This window comes from Rattus rattus, chromosome 7, assembly GCF_011064425.1.
Source record: "Rattus rattus isolate New Zealand chromosome 7, Rrattus_CSIRO_v1, whole genome shotgun sequence".
NCBI lineage: Eukaryota > Metazoa > Chordata > Mammalia > Rodentia > Muridae > Rattus > Rattus rattus.
Window position 1 is genome coordinate 36,740,508 of NC_046160.1, and position 18,996 is coordinate 36,759,503.

General features: G+C 36.6%; 1 protein-coding gene across 1 annotated transcript in view; it reads left to right on the top strand.

The window, feature by feature from the left end:
• Rock2 (Rho associated coiled-coil containing protein kinase 2) overlaps positions 1-18,996 on the top strand; it is a 93,945-nt gene that overhangs the window by 36,131 nt on the left and 38,818 nt on the right. The window contains exons 3-5 of the mRNA XM_032907502.1: positions 1,848-1,948; positions 12,159-12,296; positions 14,525-14,785. Coding sequence (XP_032763393.1) covers positions 1,848-1,948; positions 12,159-12,296; positions 14,525-14,785 — 500 coding nt within the window. The remainder of the gene's footprint in view (positions 1-1,847; positions 1,949-12,158; positions 12,297-14,524; positions 14,786-18,996) is intronic.

Here is an 18,996-nt window from a genome sequence, read left to right on the forward strand (position 1 = left end):
CCATGACCAAGAAAACTCTTTTAAAAGAAAGCATTTACCCAGGGGCTTGATTCTAGTTTCAGAGGTTCAGTCCATTATCTTGGCAGGAAGCATGATGACACACATGACACTGGAGCAGCAGCTGAGAACACATCATGATCTACAGGCCTTGAGAAGGACACTGGGCTTGGTATGGTCTTTTGAGACCTAAAGCCCACTCTCAGAGGCACACTTCCTCCAACAAGGCCACTCCTAATCCTTTTCTAATCCTTTCCAATTGTGCCACTCCCTGGTGACTAAGCATTTGGATATATGAGCCTATGGGGCCAGTTTTATTCACAACAAGCCATTAACTTACTAAACTTGATTTTATTCATTTGCCTTTGTTTCCCTTTAAAATAATATTTTGCAGATGGTGGTGATGCCTGCCTTTAATCCCAGCATTTGGGAGTCAGAGTTTGAGGCCAGTGCTAGTTCTGTAGATCTAGAGAGCTACTCCTAGGATAGCCAGGGCTACACAGAGAAACCCTGTCTCTGAAAAAAAAAATTTCAAAGTAATTTTGCTGAACTAAGTTAGAATAGCTAAAGTAGATACAATTTAAGATTATGTATGGATTGTTATGACTATAACTATTGATTATAATGGCTGGCTGGTCTAAGTGAAATTTTAAGTTAATATTGTAACTTTGACTTTGCTTTTATTTATCCAGAAGACTTTAGTAAGCTTTGATTCAATAAGTACATACGTTTACACCCATTAAGGAAAAATGATCTGATGCCAGTTAGCACCATGCATGTGGTTAGTCTTAATGTTTCTCAGCATTGTGTTAGAATAAGTAGATTCTGAAAATATATTCTCAAAACAAGTTGGGGATGGTGGCTAGTGCTTGTGTATAGCAATACAGGAGGCTGAGGCAGGAGGTTTAAGGCTGTCCAAGATAGTCTCAAAAAAAAGTAATGTTAATCCTAGCACCCACGTCAGGCAAGCTTGTAACAACCTGTTGCTAACTCTTAGGGAACCTGGTGCCTTCTACTTTCTGAGGGCATTGCACTCAAACACACACAAACCCATACTGTTAAATTCATCATACACAAATTTAAAATTTATAAAATGGATAAATAAAAGGGGAAAGAAAGTTTGAGAATGATTAATGCATTTTCTTTATCCCCACACCTAAGTCCTTTATTTTAGAATTGCCAACAGTAGGGTATCTCTCTATTTAATAGTTACTATAGTAGTTGATATATTTGAAATATGTGATTGCCACCTTTTAAAGAAGTGGGTTAAGTGTCATTGTTAAATTTGGAATAGTAAGTGATTTCATCTCTTTCTCTTTGGAGATAACATCTAGTAAGTCTAGTAATATGGCCTAGAACACATAGTCCTTGCATTTAGTCTCCTGGTCTTGAGTGACATGCCTGGCTTTGTGATTGCTTTCTGCCATTATAAAGCACATCAGGATTGCCTGGGTCATTGATGTCACTTGCACACAGTGAAGTGAGAAGCAGAATAGCTTTAGTGTACTGCATATTGGTGGTTAGTGATCTTCATGGACATGTGCCAACAAATTACAGAACTTTGATTCCTTAATGCAAAGATAACATACATTTTAGAGTATTTGTTTATTTTGGTGCGAGGAATTGAACCCAGGACCTTACATTGTTAAGCAAGTAGTCTGTCACTGAGTTACATACACCCCATCCACACGTTTTGAAGTTTTAAAATAGGATCCTTTAAAGACTAACAGAATCAACTGAAAATTAATTCTAATATCTAGAAATAAAAAATATACAAGTATAGCGACTCCTTTTGAAAGTTCCTTATATATGATATTGATATTAAAAGTATGGTGATCTTTTTATTATAGATGAGAAAATTGTGAAAAAAATCAGAGGTTTACAGATGAAAGCAGAAGACTATGATGTTGTAAAAGTTATTGGAAGAGGTGCTTTTGGTGAAGTTCAGTTGGTAAGAAAGGATTTGTTTGGTTTTTACTATTTTTTTTTAAACATCATAGCAGCTAAATAGTTCTAAAATCTATTTTCAGCCATTTTAATGGTTTTATGTCTTTAATCAAGTCATTCCATCTCTGAGAGCCTCAGTAGTTTCTGTCTTTAAAAGGGGCAGCCTGTCACTAACACCAGTGATTTAGAATATTGCCAGTTTGGTTTTACATGTGATCTGCTTAGAAGTTAGCATTATACTATATTATACTCTGGTATAAAACTATATGAGAGCTATGTTTTCATTAATGGTCAGACTGGAACTGGACTTGAAGGTGAATGCCTTTAATCCTAGCATTCAGGAAGCTGAGGCAGGCCAATGTCTGATTTCAAGACCATCCTGGCATACAATTCTAGGCCAATCAGAACTATATAGTGAGGCCCTGTTTCAAAAACAAGAAAAATGATCAGATTGAAAGCATTCTGTTTAACAAGATGTTGCATGCATATATGTGTATATATATATGTGTGTGTATATATAACGCATGACATATATATACATATATACATATATATATACACACATTCGTAATACACACACACTTATCTAACCCATGTGTACACACATACACATACATACATGCATACATGCACATCCATCACAATGAAGAAATTCTTTATCTTTTAGGTGAAATTATAACTTATTATAACTTTTAACAGTAAATACTATATTATTATAATGGTTTTCCTGTTTTTAGTACCTAAGCATACTGCCAGTATTTTGAACCTAACATCCTCTTGATGACATTGAGAAACAGTGATCACTGTAAGCATAAATTCTTCTCCAAGTTCTGATCTGAAGAATGGAGACAGTAATACCTATTTTGTGAGGGTCACTTTGGAGGATGATGATTAAGCCCTTAATGAATAAGATGAGTAATGGATGACAGTTAAGTTCAGTAATAAGCAATACTAGTTAGGAGGACTCCCTAAGGGTTAATTGCCAAATCACATATTTTATACAAATACATTGTTTTCTGCATACTTAAGATATTGTAATTAGAAAAGAAATTGGGTTGGATTTTGGACAGATGGAGGTCAGATCTTGACCTACTCTTGTTTTTCTTTTAGTTGTTTTTTCATTTGGTTTTTTAGACAGGATCTCCTACATTCTGGGCTGGCCTGGATTCAGTGTGTAGTTGAAGATGGGCCTTACATTTCTGATCCTCTTGCTTCCACTTCACAGGTGCTGGATTATAGGCACACATCCTCATGCTCTGATTTACATGGTGATCAGACCTAGCCCAAGGCTTCACATAAGCTAGGCAAGCATATTTAAAGATTATAAAAGAAATGTTCTTGTGTTTCTTCCATCTATATAGCCTTTTGAAGTTGATTTGTATGTAGTAAATTAGTATGGTGGATTTAGGGGGAAAATGTTCCAATTTAACACATCTTTATGATGTATTTTGATTTTTGAGATTAGTAAAAGGAAGTTCATGATAACACAATTTCTTCTTTCCATGTGAAATACTTTATCTGGTTAAGTTGAAAGTAGGTTAAGTTATCATAGAGGACAATGTTAACCAATTTGCACAAATAAGTTTTCATTCTAAGAGTAACTTTGATATGTTACTGAAATGCCGTAGCATATAAGAAGGTTCTTGAGTCAACAGCGGTATGGGGCTGGAGAGATGGCTCAGCAGTTATAGTCACTTGCTGCTGTTCCAGAGGACACTGGGTCAGCTTCTAGCATAATAATGGGGTTCGTAACTTCAGTCCCAGGGATCCAATGCCCTCTTCTGTCCTTAACAGGCACTGCACACACATGGTTCACATATATACATGTAAGCAATACACTTACATACATAAGATAAAATAAGTAATTTAAAAAAATGTTGGTGGTGTGGGAGGGGAGGCTAGAGAGAGAGAGCTCAGTGGTTAAGACCATTGGCTGCCCTTAACCAGTGGACACAGGTTTGAATCCTCACACTGTCTGTAACTCTAGTTGCTAGGCATCTGACACCCTCTTCTGGACTCGGGCACTTCATTCATGTGGTGCACAGACATATATGCAAGCAAAACACCCATACCCAGAAAAAATTTTAAATTATAGTTAAAAAAGCATAAATAACAGGAAAAAGGTATAGCTTCCTCTCTAGGGCCTATAACCTCAGTAGTAAAACATTAATAGACACTTTTGTGTGGAGTATCTAATACTGAGGAAGAAGAATCAATGTTGACAACTGCTATTTCTTGCCTACAGCATATTAGTTCCTGTCATCCAGGCTTTAGTTCTCTCAGCTTGGTAGTATTAGTAACAGTATAACCATAGAACATTTATATTAATATAAATTAGATTGAATATTCATGTCTCTTACTGTGCTTCTAGTTCTGAGTAGTGGGATGATTGTTAGCTTTCTTGTCAGGTATTCAAGTGGCCTTTACTTTTTCTTTTTTAAAGATTTATTTATTTATTATATATGAGTGCACTGTAGCTGTCTTCAGACACACCAGAAGAGGGCCTTAGCTCTCATTACAGATGGTTGTGAGCCATCATGTGGTTGCTGGGATTTGAACTCAGGACCTCTGGAAGAGCAGTCAGTGCTCTTAACCACTGAGCCATACCTCCAGCCCCGGCCTTTACTTTTAAAAAGTCAGATATTATCTGATTTTTAGATGTGCATAGGTATATCACATAGGGCCACCATGGCAATATCAGATTTCATGAAAAACAACAGAAATTTCTTTTCATATCGTTCTTGGAAGGTTTGGGAATCAGCTTATTGGTATCATATATTTTGATCATTAGAAACATTTGAGACTGTTGAAAAAGTGTCAGTTAAAAATCCTTTCTGACTTGTGAGATGGCTCAGTGGGTAAAGCTGGCAATCTAAATTTAATTTTTTGAATTTGCATAAAGGTGGAAGCAGAGAGGTGACTCCATAAAGTTACCCTCTTATCTCCAAAGTATGTGTGTTCTGGCAGCCACCCACACTCTCACACTCTCTCTCTCTCTCTCTCTCTCTCTCTCTCTCTCTCTCTCTCTCACACACACACACACACACACACACACACACACACACACACACACACACACACCAGTAATTTAAAAAGGGACTATAGGTATGGCTCAGTGGTTAAAAGAGCACTTGATTTTCTTCTTCCCAAGTTACTCAAGCCACACAGACACGCAGAGTCATAATTAATGTCTTACGTATAATTTTTTAGATCCTATAGTTTGTGATTTTAAACTTAGTCTGCACTTTTCTCAGTATCCATTGCTTTACTTTCATCCAAGCTATCTCATATATGAAGTTGCTTTCTATTCCTCTTCTCCTTAGTGCTTCATCAAGTTAGTGTTGATCTCAAGTTGTGAAGTACTAATGGAGAGACTCTCAGGACCATGTGTATTAAATACTCTGTGTATACTCACCTGGACTGATGTTACTATTTGGAGGCATTTCCTCATAGTTTTATATCTTTATATTCTCAGGTACCACGTCTACTCCCAATCCTGGTGTAGGAACATTGAGTCAACTTTAGGGGCTTTTATATCATATGAGTTAGTTTTCATTATTTCTGCCTCTACCTATGTTGAGCTAAGGAAAGACAAGTCTAGATGTGATATAACTGTGGATCCCTCTCTACTTAGTTTATTAATAGTATGATACTTTTATCCTGGCCTACTGGGACCTCTTTTGAAGTGTCAGCATTCATAGGGCTGGAGAGATGGCCTAGCAGGTGAAGTCGAGGATGCCAGAGTGCTTCCCATCACTCTTGCTGGTGTCATAACTTTATCTCTAACTCTAGGGGATCCGATGCTTCCTTCTGGCCTCTGCAGGCACTGCAGTCATGTCCCCCACCCCCCACCCCCACACACGGGGTTGTAGGGGGTGAATTAAAAGGAAACTTTAAAATTAAAATGTCACCATTCTTGGCTGTCCATTCTGGGTGAACGGCTCAGAGTGCTTTGTTTCCCTGTCTACCTTTTAGTCCTACAGTTGTTTTTTTTTTTTTTTACTCTGCCTCTCAGAAATTAACTGTTTCTCTTGTTTTCACGTCTGAGTGAAACTTCTTCTCCATGTCTTACGTAATGTTATTTTATTTGTAATATTACATCTTACCTTGTAGTTTATATGTTGATATTTTGATTCCTTTAAAACTATTTTTTTAAAACAAGAACTGTATCTTTCAAACATTTTGACCTTACCAGTAATTGATACTCATCTAAAAATATTCATCCATACCCTGGGACACTGTCTTCTTCAATAAAGAACATAGCTTAAAAGACTGGCTGGAGAAGCAGAGAGAAAAGAACAGCCTATATAGCCACCGTCCGTTCATTCTCTGCATTGCATGTGTGTGTACACAATTCTCTAAGATTGTTCATATGAACTCAGATTTGTTTTTTAAAGTAAAGCTGGATCTTTACTCTTTATAAGGTTCTTTCTGAGTTGCAAAAATTACTCCCTCCCTGTGATGTTTTCATAGTCCTTGTTTCTGCTAGTCAATCTTGGCTGCCATAACAGACAGCGTGAGGGCATTGTTTTACTTGCGTCTTTGGTGGAGGCTTCATTAACATCAGGCATTACTCCAGGTTAGTCTAATACACACATTGAATTTCCTTAAAAAATATGATTTTACTAGTAAACAAATTTGAAAGTCTCAAATGACATGTCTTAGTAAGAATGTTTTTAAAGTTGTCAACAGGGTTCTAAGAATATCCTAAGCATGTTCTTAAACTCTATTTAGAAATCTGACATCTATTTAAGTCAGCCTGTCTGTCTGTCTGTCTTATAAAGAAGTACATCTTAACTATAGAAATTATGGGGTAGGGAGAAAAGAGGAGTTGCTTAAGTTCTATTGGCTAGGATATAGCCATGCTTAGTGTTTTGTTTCTCCCTCCCTTTGAGGGGAGAGTGCTTTTTTCCTCCTATACACATAAATACTCAGTTGGAGAGTGTTTTGTAGTCAGTGTATTTTCAAATTCGAAAACAAGGAATTTGATAGTCTCTTTATAACCAACAGAACTGTTAAGAGAAGTGTTTTTGTTTTTTTTGTTTTTGGTCCTCTAAGTACCATAAGACTAGTAAAAGGGGCACATGCATAACCTCATAGTAGAAGTACCATTTGTGGTAGAATTAGGTAATTTTTTTATTGACTGTATGCTGAATTTATAGTCATTATCTCTCATTTTGTCTTTGCTTTGTAATTTAGAGGCATTAAGTAAATTTGTCACCTAGTTCATGAATATCTCTGCCTTTGCCCAGGTTTGTTTACATCTGAATCCATGTCTTTAAACATTACTCTGTTCAGTGTGACAATGAATAGCAACTGTGTCTGACTGTTTGTTCGTGTATTTGTCCATCTATATTGAATAGAGGAGAAGGAGCTGGAGAATAAAGGGGAGTCTACAAAGATGCTGAGGGAGATTATGATAGAATAACTCAGAGACATCCTCAGAGGAAGATGAGTGGAAATCAGCTTTCCTAAAGTAGCAGCAGCACTTTATTATACTACTTTGTCACATCACTGCTAATGAAATTTAAAGGTACGCTGTACACATTTGGCATGAGTAAGTCTGATGTCTGTGAGTTATATCAGAGATAAGAAGTAGTGATTCCTACCTTGTGCTGTGAGCCAGTAATTGTCCTAGCCCAGCGTTTAAATGAAATTCAGCGTTATAGCCAAAACATTCTTAAGGGTTTAAAAGTCTTATAAATAGAGATAGCAATATTTGGCGTTGTGCCACCCACTGGGCAGTTCCACAGTGAAGCATGTTTCTGTTGAAAGCAGCTAAGGAAGCAGGCTGCAAACAGCACATCTGTAAGATTATCAGGAGCATAAGACTGGAGAGTAACTGCACCACCAATGAAGACAGTAAACATTTTCTCATTCAGAAGTCCATTTAGGGCTTCAGTGTATACTTTTTATTCAAATGAATGACTGTCTTCTTTCCGATAACTTTTAGCCTCAGTTCTTTAGCTCCACTGTACAACATTCTCAGAATTTTGTATGTCATGGTCTAAATATGAATAATGAATATAATAACAAATTAATTGACTCTTAATGCTCTGTGGATTGTTTTCTCTAATGAAGTTACAGAACATTCAAAATTCAATTTGTTTTTAGAGAAAGTTAAGAATGCGTTAACTTCTAAAATTTTTTCATAGTCTTTTTATGATTACTTACTTTGAGATAATCTGGTTATTGAATACAAGTTATTAGAAAGCCAGTGTGCCTGCTGTGGTATAGTTTTCTAGCTTTATAACTGTCATCCTTTAATCCCTGGCTTCTCTATGTTCTTACATTTTTTTCTGGTGCCTATATTTTTAGTGTTGTATAAACTTTCTTCCACTATACAGATCTAGTAGGGATTGCTGTAATTGCCTCGTAACAGCACAGAAGATGAATACAAGCTTCAGCTCTTGTCACCACATGGTTACCTCTTGGACTTACCATTTTCATTGTAATGTTACAGCATTTCAAAACATTTTTAAAGGAGAAATGATAAAAGAATGTTTTATATGTTTTTCTATCAAATTACTGACATGGAGTGTTACATTTTTTCAACAGAAAATAGAGATTCACAGTTTTCTTTCTCTAATTCTGTTAGTTTTTGGTTCATGAATTTTCTAGTTCATTTATTAAAGATGCAAACATTTAGAATTGTGCGCCCTTCTGTTCTCTCCCCCTCAAGTATGGGACTCGTTATGTATGTATTGCAGGCTGGCCTAGAACTCAAAAAGATCAGCTGTTCTGCCTCTTAGGTCTTGATGTATTCTCTTTCATTCAGATAAAGACTGTTTGCTGTAAGTCTGTTTACTCTATACATTCATTTCTATTGTAACATTTTATCCTTGCTGTTTCCATGGCAAATATGTTTGCTTTTCCTTTAATCTTCTACCTGTCGGGTTTATATCTAAACCACATAAGTTTATGTCTTGCTTTTTAGTTGTTCGATAATTCAGTAATGGGTATATTTAGCCAATATATTCACACATATCTTAGCTTAAAATTATCTTGGATCTCTCCAGTCTGATCACATTCATTTATTCAAATTTATTTGTGCTCAGATTCACTGAATTTTTCCCAAACACACCCACTCCCCTGCTTCAAGACCAGGCTTCTCTGTGTAGCCCTGACTGTCCTGGACTCAATCTGTAGACCAGACTGGCCTCAAACTCATAGATTCACCTGCTTCTGCCTCCTGAGTACTGGGATTAAAGGGGTGCCCCACCACTGTCCAGCTGTATTTCTCATTTAATCACTGTTCCATTTAGCTCTTCTAAACTTTTCATTCATCACTATATATTTTTTAGTTATAGAATTTCTAATTTATTTCTATTATTTCTGTTTTATTTAAGCATATTTATAAGAGCTATTTTTTTACTTATGTCTTTTATACTTATTTGTAAGAAAAATTTAAAGCTAAACCTAACATTTTCTTTTGATTTCTTTTTTCTTATTGATAGCTCATGCTTTTCCTTTTATCTCTTTCATAAGTTTTAAATTATTTGCTTTGTCCTGTGGATATGGAGTAGAGAGTCTGAGCTTTGTTAATCTCTTTGAAGAATGTTAGTTTTCATTCGGATAGTCTGTTCAGTGACTTACTGAATGGCCATCCTTGATTTGTAGAGGCTCAGTTTTATACTTTGTCTGAGTAGGTGTGTGGAAAGAGCAAGATACTGCTATCCAAGTCCTTTTACCTTGATATGATTCAGCCTTCAGCTAAACTGCTCCCTTTTGCTGTTTAGATTTACCGTCAGGTTTTGTTAGGTAGTGGTAGAGCAGTGCTTACTTTAGACCAGTTGTTTGTGACCCCTTTGGTGGTCAGAGACCCCTTTTACAGGGGTCACATATCAAGATAGCCTGCATTTCAGAAATTTACATTAATAGTCGCAAAATTATAAAGTAACTAATTTCCTGGACATGCAGCTGATACATATTAGCGGAGGAACTATGTTCTAGATCGTTGATCTCAACCCTTCCTAATGCTGTGATGTCAACCTTGAGTACAATTCTTCAGGTTTGGTGACCACCCAACCATAACATTATTTTGTTGTCAATATTGTCATTGAACTTGTCACTGGGAGATTAGTAGAAATCAAAACAGGCATGAAGATTTTTTTTGCCCCAGCAAGGTTCTTAATTTGATTGGGTAGCTTCTTTGAGGATTTCATATTTCAGCTGAGTGGAAAAGAAGCTATGTCCTTGGATGAGAGGTGGTCAGGACTGATATATTTTCTAATGAAAAATATATAAAGAAGAAAGGATCATTCTTATATTAGAGGGACTAAAAGAATTGTTCTTAAAGTATAAACAAGAACAAAAGGACAAGGTTTAAATTGGGAAGATGACTTTGGGCTAGTCAGAACTTTAGGCATTGTGTTCAAGAGCTTCATCTTTTCTTAGTTTCTTCCTCCAACCCTGAGACCAAATGCTGGTGAGCTTTCCAGAAAGAGAAAGAACTGCAGTTGGGTTGGGATATTGGGCCGGTGTGAGATCTGGCTCTGTTTAAGGTGGGTGATGCTAACTTGGAGTTTAGAGTAGAAATAGTGTAGACTGTGGATGCACAGAGCATCCCAGTCTCAACTTGCCACCTTTACAGTTCCCAGGCAGAGTGAATTCTCTGGGTCTTCTTTATATTTGGCATTCTGACAGGTAGAAAGGATACCTCACTGGGACTAAAGCAAAGATTAATGTAATGTATCCAAATACAGTAGTGCCTGGCATGTACTTTGTAATAGGCACAGATCTTATCTTCATTGAATTAAATTCTGGTGCTCAGAGACAAATGTTGTTTTTTAAAAGATATAAGATTAGTAAGTGAAATAGAGCAAGGACAAGGAAGAGAAAATGAGTTAGGGACATGCTGGCAGGAGAAGGAGATAGTGGGTTAAAGGTAAAGTACCTTGATCAGAGTAGGTGTTCATGAGAAGGCAGTATTTGAACTCTGATCTGAAGGAGTCAGGAACTGAACTCATCAAAAGGGCTTTTCACAGAGAGCAGCACATACGCAAAAGAGACAAGCTGAGGACCAGAATTGGTTTGTTGTATGGCTCATTAGACTGATTGGATATAGAAGAGGAAACAGTTGAGATTTTAGTAGCAATTGGAGTAAAAGATGCTGGACCTGGTTGACAGCAAAAGGGAATAACTAGATACGACTGGATTAGAAACAAGTTAAAGGTGGAACTGGATGATTCTCTGACAAAGGAATTTTTAGCTGGAGCAGCTTGAGTGATGGAACAGCCATTTACCAACTAACTGTAGGAAATAGATATATACAAGAATAAACCTTGGGTGTTTAGTTTTGTGTATGTTACCAGTTGTTATTTATTATTATACAGTATGTGTTAGCTGTTATAACTTAGACTCTATATTTCTTTTCTTTGTGATACTTTGGTGTGTTCTGGGAATTAAATATGGTTGTAGGGGCTGGAGAGATGGCTCAGCTGTTAAGAGCACTGACTGTTCTCCAGAGGTTCTGAGTTCAATTCCCAGCAACCACATGGTGGCTCACAACCATCTGTAAAGGGATCTAATGCCCTCTTCTGGCGCGTGTGAAGACAGTGACAGTGTAGTCACGTACATGAAATAAATCTTTAAGAAAAAAATGGTTGTAAATAGACCCTATTTTTACTCTGAAGAAATTTATATTCTATTAGGCAAAGTAGGAATTGATCAAGTAACTATATTGTTAAAACTAATTTTTTAAACAGATACTTATGAACAAATGAGAATGAGGTAATAAAATCAGGTTATCTCTTGCAGACTAACCTATTAGATTATTAATGTTCATATAGTGAATGATGTGCACCCCCTCACACAGCATATACACATAAACACTGATGTTTCAGACTAAAATGTTTGTTCCCCCCTCAGTAAACATTTCTTGGAAATCGACTATTAAATAGCATCTTATTTTCTAAAACATGGTTAGCTTAAATAATCTGTGGGAAATTTTTATCCAAAATGAGATATTTGCTTACTTAACTTTAATTAAAAGGTATATTTCCTGAAATATTTGGGCTCATAGATATTCTCCCTGGTAAGTGTTATACTTCTGCTTTTGAGGCTTACCTGGAAACAAGGTGTTACATGCATTCACTAGGCTGAGGGTCAGTTTGCTTTGCAGCTAGTTATTAACAGCATTGCAGTACTTTCATTCTCCTTATGCAATTAAAGTATTACTCGGTTTTGTTTTTTTGTTTTCTTTAAATTCACAGGTTCGTCATAAGGCATCACAGAAGGTTTATGCAATGAAGCTTCTTAGTAAATTTGAAATGATAAAAAGATCAGATTCTGCTTTTTTCTGGGAAGAAAGAGATATTATGGCTTTTGCTAACAGTCCGTGGGTGGTTCAGGTAAGCATGATAACTTTTTGTGTTAAGGTGTCTATTCAGAAGACTTTTATTTGCTTTGTTCGCATAGTAAAAAGTGTAATTATTTTTTATTAGACCTAATTCAGTATGCTTGTTTAATGTTTCTTGATGGAATATCTGTATAGACATGGCATATAAAAACTATTACTTGAAACTATTTCTTTCTTAATTATTTTATATGTAGATTTTACATGATCAGACAGTATACCACTCTGAATTCATCCTGTCATTACATTGATTTGTACATACTGAGGTTAGTTAGACCTCATGACATTCTCAGCCTATCTTAAATGGGAGAAGAGTTTTCTATAGAACCATCTTGAAAATTCTACAGTCCTTATATATTTTTCTGTAACATGTGATGTCAGTTTTCCTAATTCTGCCTCATAACTGTATTTAAAAATTGATTGATATATTGCTTCTTTTTCTATTACATATGCTTCCAGCTTTGCTTCTTCATATGGTATTTAACTCCAGTATCTAAATCTGTAGATGTTTTGAGCAAGGATGAGGAGTAAGATGAACCACATACCAGTGTGTGCGCTAAGTGCCTAAATGAGCTGGACTTCCATACCTTTCTTGAAAGAGGCAGCATGGAGATTTTTTTCTTTTTTCTTTTCTTTTTTTCAGAGCTGGGGACCGAACCCAGGGCCTTGCACTCACTAGGCAAGCACTCTACCGCTGAGCTAAATCCCCAACCCCGAGATTTTTTTTTTTAAAGGTCACATAGATGACTGTGTCGTTTAAAAGGTCATTAGTACTGCTTTTAAAAAGTGATGCTGAGGAGAGCTGTAGAGATGTTAACATCCGTTAAGAGCCAGCCTGCTCTTCCAGAGGACCCAGATTTGACCGGCCCCTACGTAGCAGCTCTTCTGACTGTCTGTAACTACAGTTCCAGGAGATCCAGCACCCTTTTTTGAACTCCACAGACATCGGGCACTTACATACATGTAGGCAAAACACCCAAATATATAAAGTTGAAAATGAGATTGAGCCTTAAATTCCTTTTTGGTTTTATTTGGTTAATCGTAGCCATTGTTTAGAAATTCTGACATCTACATTCACACTATATTATGTGTATATGTGTGTAATTACGGGCCTTGATAATTTGCTTTAATAAAGACTGATAGTGATGCTGGTGTGTGGATATAGCTGTAATTCCAGTGCTTGGAGATCTGCACAGGGATTCTTTATAAGTTTGAGTTCTACTTGATCTACATAAGGAAATTTGTTTCAAAGAGGAGAAAAAAGAGGATAACACTGAAGTGTCCCACTTCAAGCTTTAAATTTCATTCACTTCCATTCCATATATTGTTATCTTTTGATCTTTGATTCTCCTGAATAGATTCTCTACTGAGAAAGAGGGATCTCTTGATTATTTAAATAGTGTCTGGTTGCTGCCATTTCTATTTGCTTGTTTCTAGGGAGGAACTTAAGGGGCCTGTGTTGTTTGCTGGGCTATAGAGATACCTTTTCTTGGGAGTTGTGGTCACTCTGTCTTTCTGGAGCAGCATACTGTAGCTTGCCAGTGCTGCTTGCTGCTTATCATGAATAAGAGGATAAAGAATAGAGAAGAGGATTTGGTTCTCCAAGTCTGGCTACTGATTACTCATTTCTTTTCTCACTGAAATGGAACTTATTTCTTCTGTCTTTTGAATTGGCATCTTTTAGATGTTTCTAAGCGGCTCTTACCTCCAGCTCACTTCTGTGTAAGGTATGAGCAATACTTTGTTTAGTTTTCAGAGAGATATTGTCTCCTTTGTTCCAATTATATCTTTTAAAAATTTTTATTTAGTTTCCTACTTTGTGTTTTCTGTGAGAGGAAAACATTTATTTTTCTTTTTTTTTTTTGGGGGATCTTTTTTTTGGAGCTGGGGACCAACCCAGGGCCTTGCGCTTCCTAGGCAAGCGCTCTACCACTGAGCCAAATCCCAGCCCCCCCCTTTTTTTTCTTTTTTTTGGAGCTGGGGACCAACCCAGGGCCTTGAAAACATTTATTTATGCACATTTTATTGTGTGCCTGGAAAAGTAACCATATAAAATTATTCTGTTATTTTCTCATTAAATAGGCCTGATCCAGAAGAAAAGGATTTCATAAATTTTAACTCTAGTGGTAGTCTGTTTTTTTTCACTAGTGATAATAATTTTGAGGATTTCATTTTGTTCATAGCTTTGTTTTTAGTATAATTTTGTTCTTCTTCCTTTTCTAGCTCTTTTGTGCCTTTCAAGATGACAGGTATCTGTACATGGTGATGGAGTACATGCCAGGTGGAGACCTTGTTAACCTGATGAGCAATTATGATGTGCCTGAGAAGTGGGCCAAGTTTTATACTGCTGAAGTTGTGCTTGCACTGGATGCAATACACTCCATGGGCTTAATACACAGAGATGTGAAGCCCGATAACATGCTATTGGATAAACACGGACATCTAAAATTAGCAGATTTTGGCACATGTATGAAAATGGATGAAGTAAGTAAGCCAATAAATATGGTGTTTTGTAAAGGTTTTATTCATTCATATTTGTTGTGTTTTTGTGTATGAGAGCGAGAGAGCATGCGCATGCAATGGTGAACATGTGGAGGTGAGAAGACAACTCTGGAGTCGGTTCTCTCCTTCTGACGCATATGGGTTCTGGAGCTGTGCTCAGGTCACCAGGCTTGTGCCACAAGCACCTTTACCTGCTGAGTCTTCTTGTTAGTCCTAGTTTTTTGGAGGTGGGTGCGTGCGCGTGTGTGTGTTTGTGTGTATATTTTAAGAAACATACAAATCAGAATTTTGTAATCTTAAGTAAAAATGAACTTTGCTTTGACAATGGCATAACAGCCCCAAGACAAAACCATTTAGAATATTTCCTTTACAATTCATTCATCTAGGTGTAAAATACTTCTGTTAGTGGATTGATGAATGAATATCAGTGCTCAGTTCATTTATCTTCTTGACAAACATCTGTTACTAATCAAAACTAGTTAGTAATGGTCTAGGTGTATAGAATTTGGCTACACAATTTAAATTCAGGCTCAGGAGTATTTCTATTACCATTATTATTTCCATGTTTTTTTCCTCCTTTTGAGAAAGGTGGTGATACAAAAATGAAGAAGTCAGTCACTGCTTTACACCTTACTACTCTTCTGTATTAGAGTTGGTTCAGTAACAGTAACTTCAAACATAACCATGCTACTGGTTTGTTTTGATTATATAATTTTACATTTTGTCCTGTTTTGTCTGTACTACTAATTCCTGCTGAAGTAGGGTTGTGTAGAAGATGGATTATAAATAGTAAGTAATCTGTGACTCTAGGAAACTGAATTTCACCTTGGTGTAGTTTTCATAACCTTCCAGAATCACCACCACCACCAGCAGCAACAGCAGCAATAGTGCATGCACAAAAACATCTGGAGTGTCCACAGGCATGGATTTTTTAAAATTACATAGGACTCTTAATTTTCTAGTAATTGTTGGATGAATAATACTGTTGCGAGTTTGAGTTCTGTCACTATTTGCCTTTCCTTTATTATTGTCTCTGTATCAAAGACCAACTAGAGCTCAGTGGCCAAACCTAACCTCTGGCTTGGTGGTGTGCATCTGAAAAAGTGATTTTTATATGTTTCAGCAATTGAGGAAGAAGATAAATTGATAGAGTCTATGTAAGTCTATATACCTTCAGGTTTTTGTAGTCTGTCAGCAATATGGACATCCTTTGATCCTTGAATATAGACATTCAGTGATCTTTACTTTCTCTTATGTTATGTCAGAGGCCAAAAGATAGTATTGGATTCTCTGGAACTGGAAATGGCTGTGAGCCCCCCATGTATGCGCTGGGAATTGAACCTTTTGGAAGATCTGTTGGTGCTCTTTAACTGCTGAACCTTCTCACTAGCCCCAGGACTTCAGTTTTAATCTCTGATGTTTCTTCTTGTGTTTATTTCTGAAAAATTCTATTTTCCTCAAAATTGTACATTAAAAAAAATGAAGGTGGTAATACTTGCTGTATTCTCTATTTTCAGCTCTGAGCAGTATGTTATATAGCTTCAGCCAGCACTTGCCACCAAGTCTCTTCTTGGGGCTCACGTGGACCAACTCTTGGTCTCAGAAAGCCAACTCTTGCAAGTTGTATGCTTGTGTGCCCCTCATTCATCAATCAATCAATCAATAAATAAAAGAGATAAAAATAACCTTTGTAATTATAATGAAAATAATTAGTACCCAAGGGAATAATAACTAAGGGAATCCAGCTAGACAGGCTTGTGCAGTTAGGGGCAGATGAAAGTGTGAGTTCCATTAAAATTTTTGTTTTCTACTTTTGTAAAAGGCAGTTTGAATAGTTTATAAGACCAAACCCAAGACTTCTGGTTGATCCAATTTTTTTTTTAAATATTTTATTTATTTAATGTATATGAGTACACTGTAGTTGTCTTCAGATACACCAGAATCCGTTACAGATGGTTGTGAGCCACCATGTGGTTGCTGGGAATTGAACTCAGGTCCTCTGGAAGAACAGTCAGTGCTCTTAACCGCTGAGCCATCTCTCTAGCCCCCTGGTTGATCCAATCTTAAGTTTTTAGTAAACTCTCTTGATCTATATTTTGTTAATGACAAATCATCAAATATGTTTAGAAATCATCCAACTTACTACATTTAAAGTTACTTTTTGGGTATATGTGTGGCACATGCATGTGTGTGCAGGTACACTTGCCTTTGAATAGAAGTGCAAAATCTGACAGTGGATGTTAAATATCTTCTGTCTCCACCATTTTATTTTATTTAGATTGTGTTTGTGCATGAATACATACGTGTGTGTGTACACCTGTGCACCTCCATGAGGAACCCAATGGAGGAGGTCAGATGTCTTCTATCACCCACTACCTTATTAACTTGGGACAGAGTCTCTCACTGAGCCACCACTAACCAGTTAGGTTGGCTGACCAGTGAGCTCCCAGGACCTGCCTCCTACTCTCAACATTCCCCACTGCTGAGATTACAAGCACATAGAAGCATGCTTGACTTTTTGTGTGAGTGTTAAGGCTTTGAGCTCAGGTTCAAATCATATGCTATCATTATGCTTGTACTTCTACTTACTGAGCTGTCTCCCTAGCCTTCTATGTTACTTTTATTTTTTGAAGCCAGGTCTCTTACTGTACCTGGAGCTCCCTTGTTTGGCAAGACTGGCTGGTCAATAAATCTTGAGACTCCCACTGCATTGCCCGTCTTCCACCTGGAGTTTTGGGCATGTATTGCCACGCCTGGCTTTTTACTTGGTTGCTAGGAATTGAAATTCAGGTACTCACTTGTGCACACCAAGTACTTTTACCTGCCTGTCCAGTTCCCAATCAAAGTAATTTTGAGTAGCTGTTTGAAAATGAATGCCTAGTTATGTTCTCCAGCTCACACCTCATACGAAGCCACTTAAAATATGACTCTTGGTCCTGTCATGTGACAATGCCTCAGAGCTCTAAAGTTGTCGTGATTTATCATTATTTCATAGTGTGTTACTTAACTTTATGAAGTTTGCTTAGGTCGGCTTCATATCCTTTAGTGTATTCTCTATCATTTTAATACTACGGAATATTAAAAACTTGCCTTTTTTTTTCTTACCCCTAGAGCCACTCCAAGAAGCTCTGATTTCTTTTATTAGAAATGGTACTTGTAGTTGCCTGTATGATTGCTAGATATGCTTATTGCTCCTAAGGTATCATGACTTTCAGGCTCAGTCAGTAGATAGAGCTAGGAGGTATGGGTTATAACACCCAGTATTCAGCCACATGCCCCCATGCTTATATTTGGGTCTCTATGTTTATAGATAATGTCAAGTGCTACCACTTAACACTGGTATATCTGGTTGAAGTCTAACACTGCAGGGCCCAGTCTAGTCTTTCACTTCTCTTTTTGTAATTTCTTTCAAAGGCTAAAAACAAACAAACAAAACTCCCTTCTGGTTCATATTAGCTATTTACGGCCTTTAAAAAAAAAAAAACAACTTGTTTAACCCTAGTGTATGTTAAAATTGTTTCATAATTGCTGCCTTCACTACCGTAATAAATAGATTTGCTAATTGCTTTTTGACTTGAAGATGTCCTGATAAAATAGCTAGTTTTTCCAAAGCTCCTTAGATTAATTATTTTTTTCTTTCCCTTCACCATGGTTATGTTATTTGTGAAAAAAAAAAAGTTCACTTTTTTATATGTGGAGCTTCCTCTGGTTTTATGAGGATTTCTCTCTACCCTTTTTGTCCTTACTGGTTTTCAACAAACTGTAAAGTACAGAATAGTGATTGATGAATGGTAATTGTAGGAGCTGAGTACTCCCCACCTGTAGTGCAGTCTTTATCTAGACTCCCTAAAGCCCTGGGTTCAATTTTCAACACTGTACAAAAATTAATAAATTATGTGTCCTGTCCTTTAATGTGTCTGTCTTCTTATTTTTGTCCTATGTAATAATCTACAGAAGCATTTTCTTTTATCAATTCATATTCAAATGACTTCTGTTCTCAATTTGCTGGTATATTTGGAGAAATAACATTCTATTCTGCCATTAAGGATACATAAAATACTATTTTTGAAATTAATTTCTCATATTTAACATGCTTTATAGCATTTAAACATTTGCATAAATCACGTCCATAAAACACACTGAACTTTCTTTTCCCCAAGGTCATATTACATTAGCTCTTCAGCTTTTTGTTG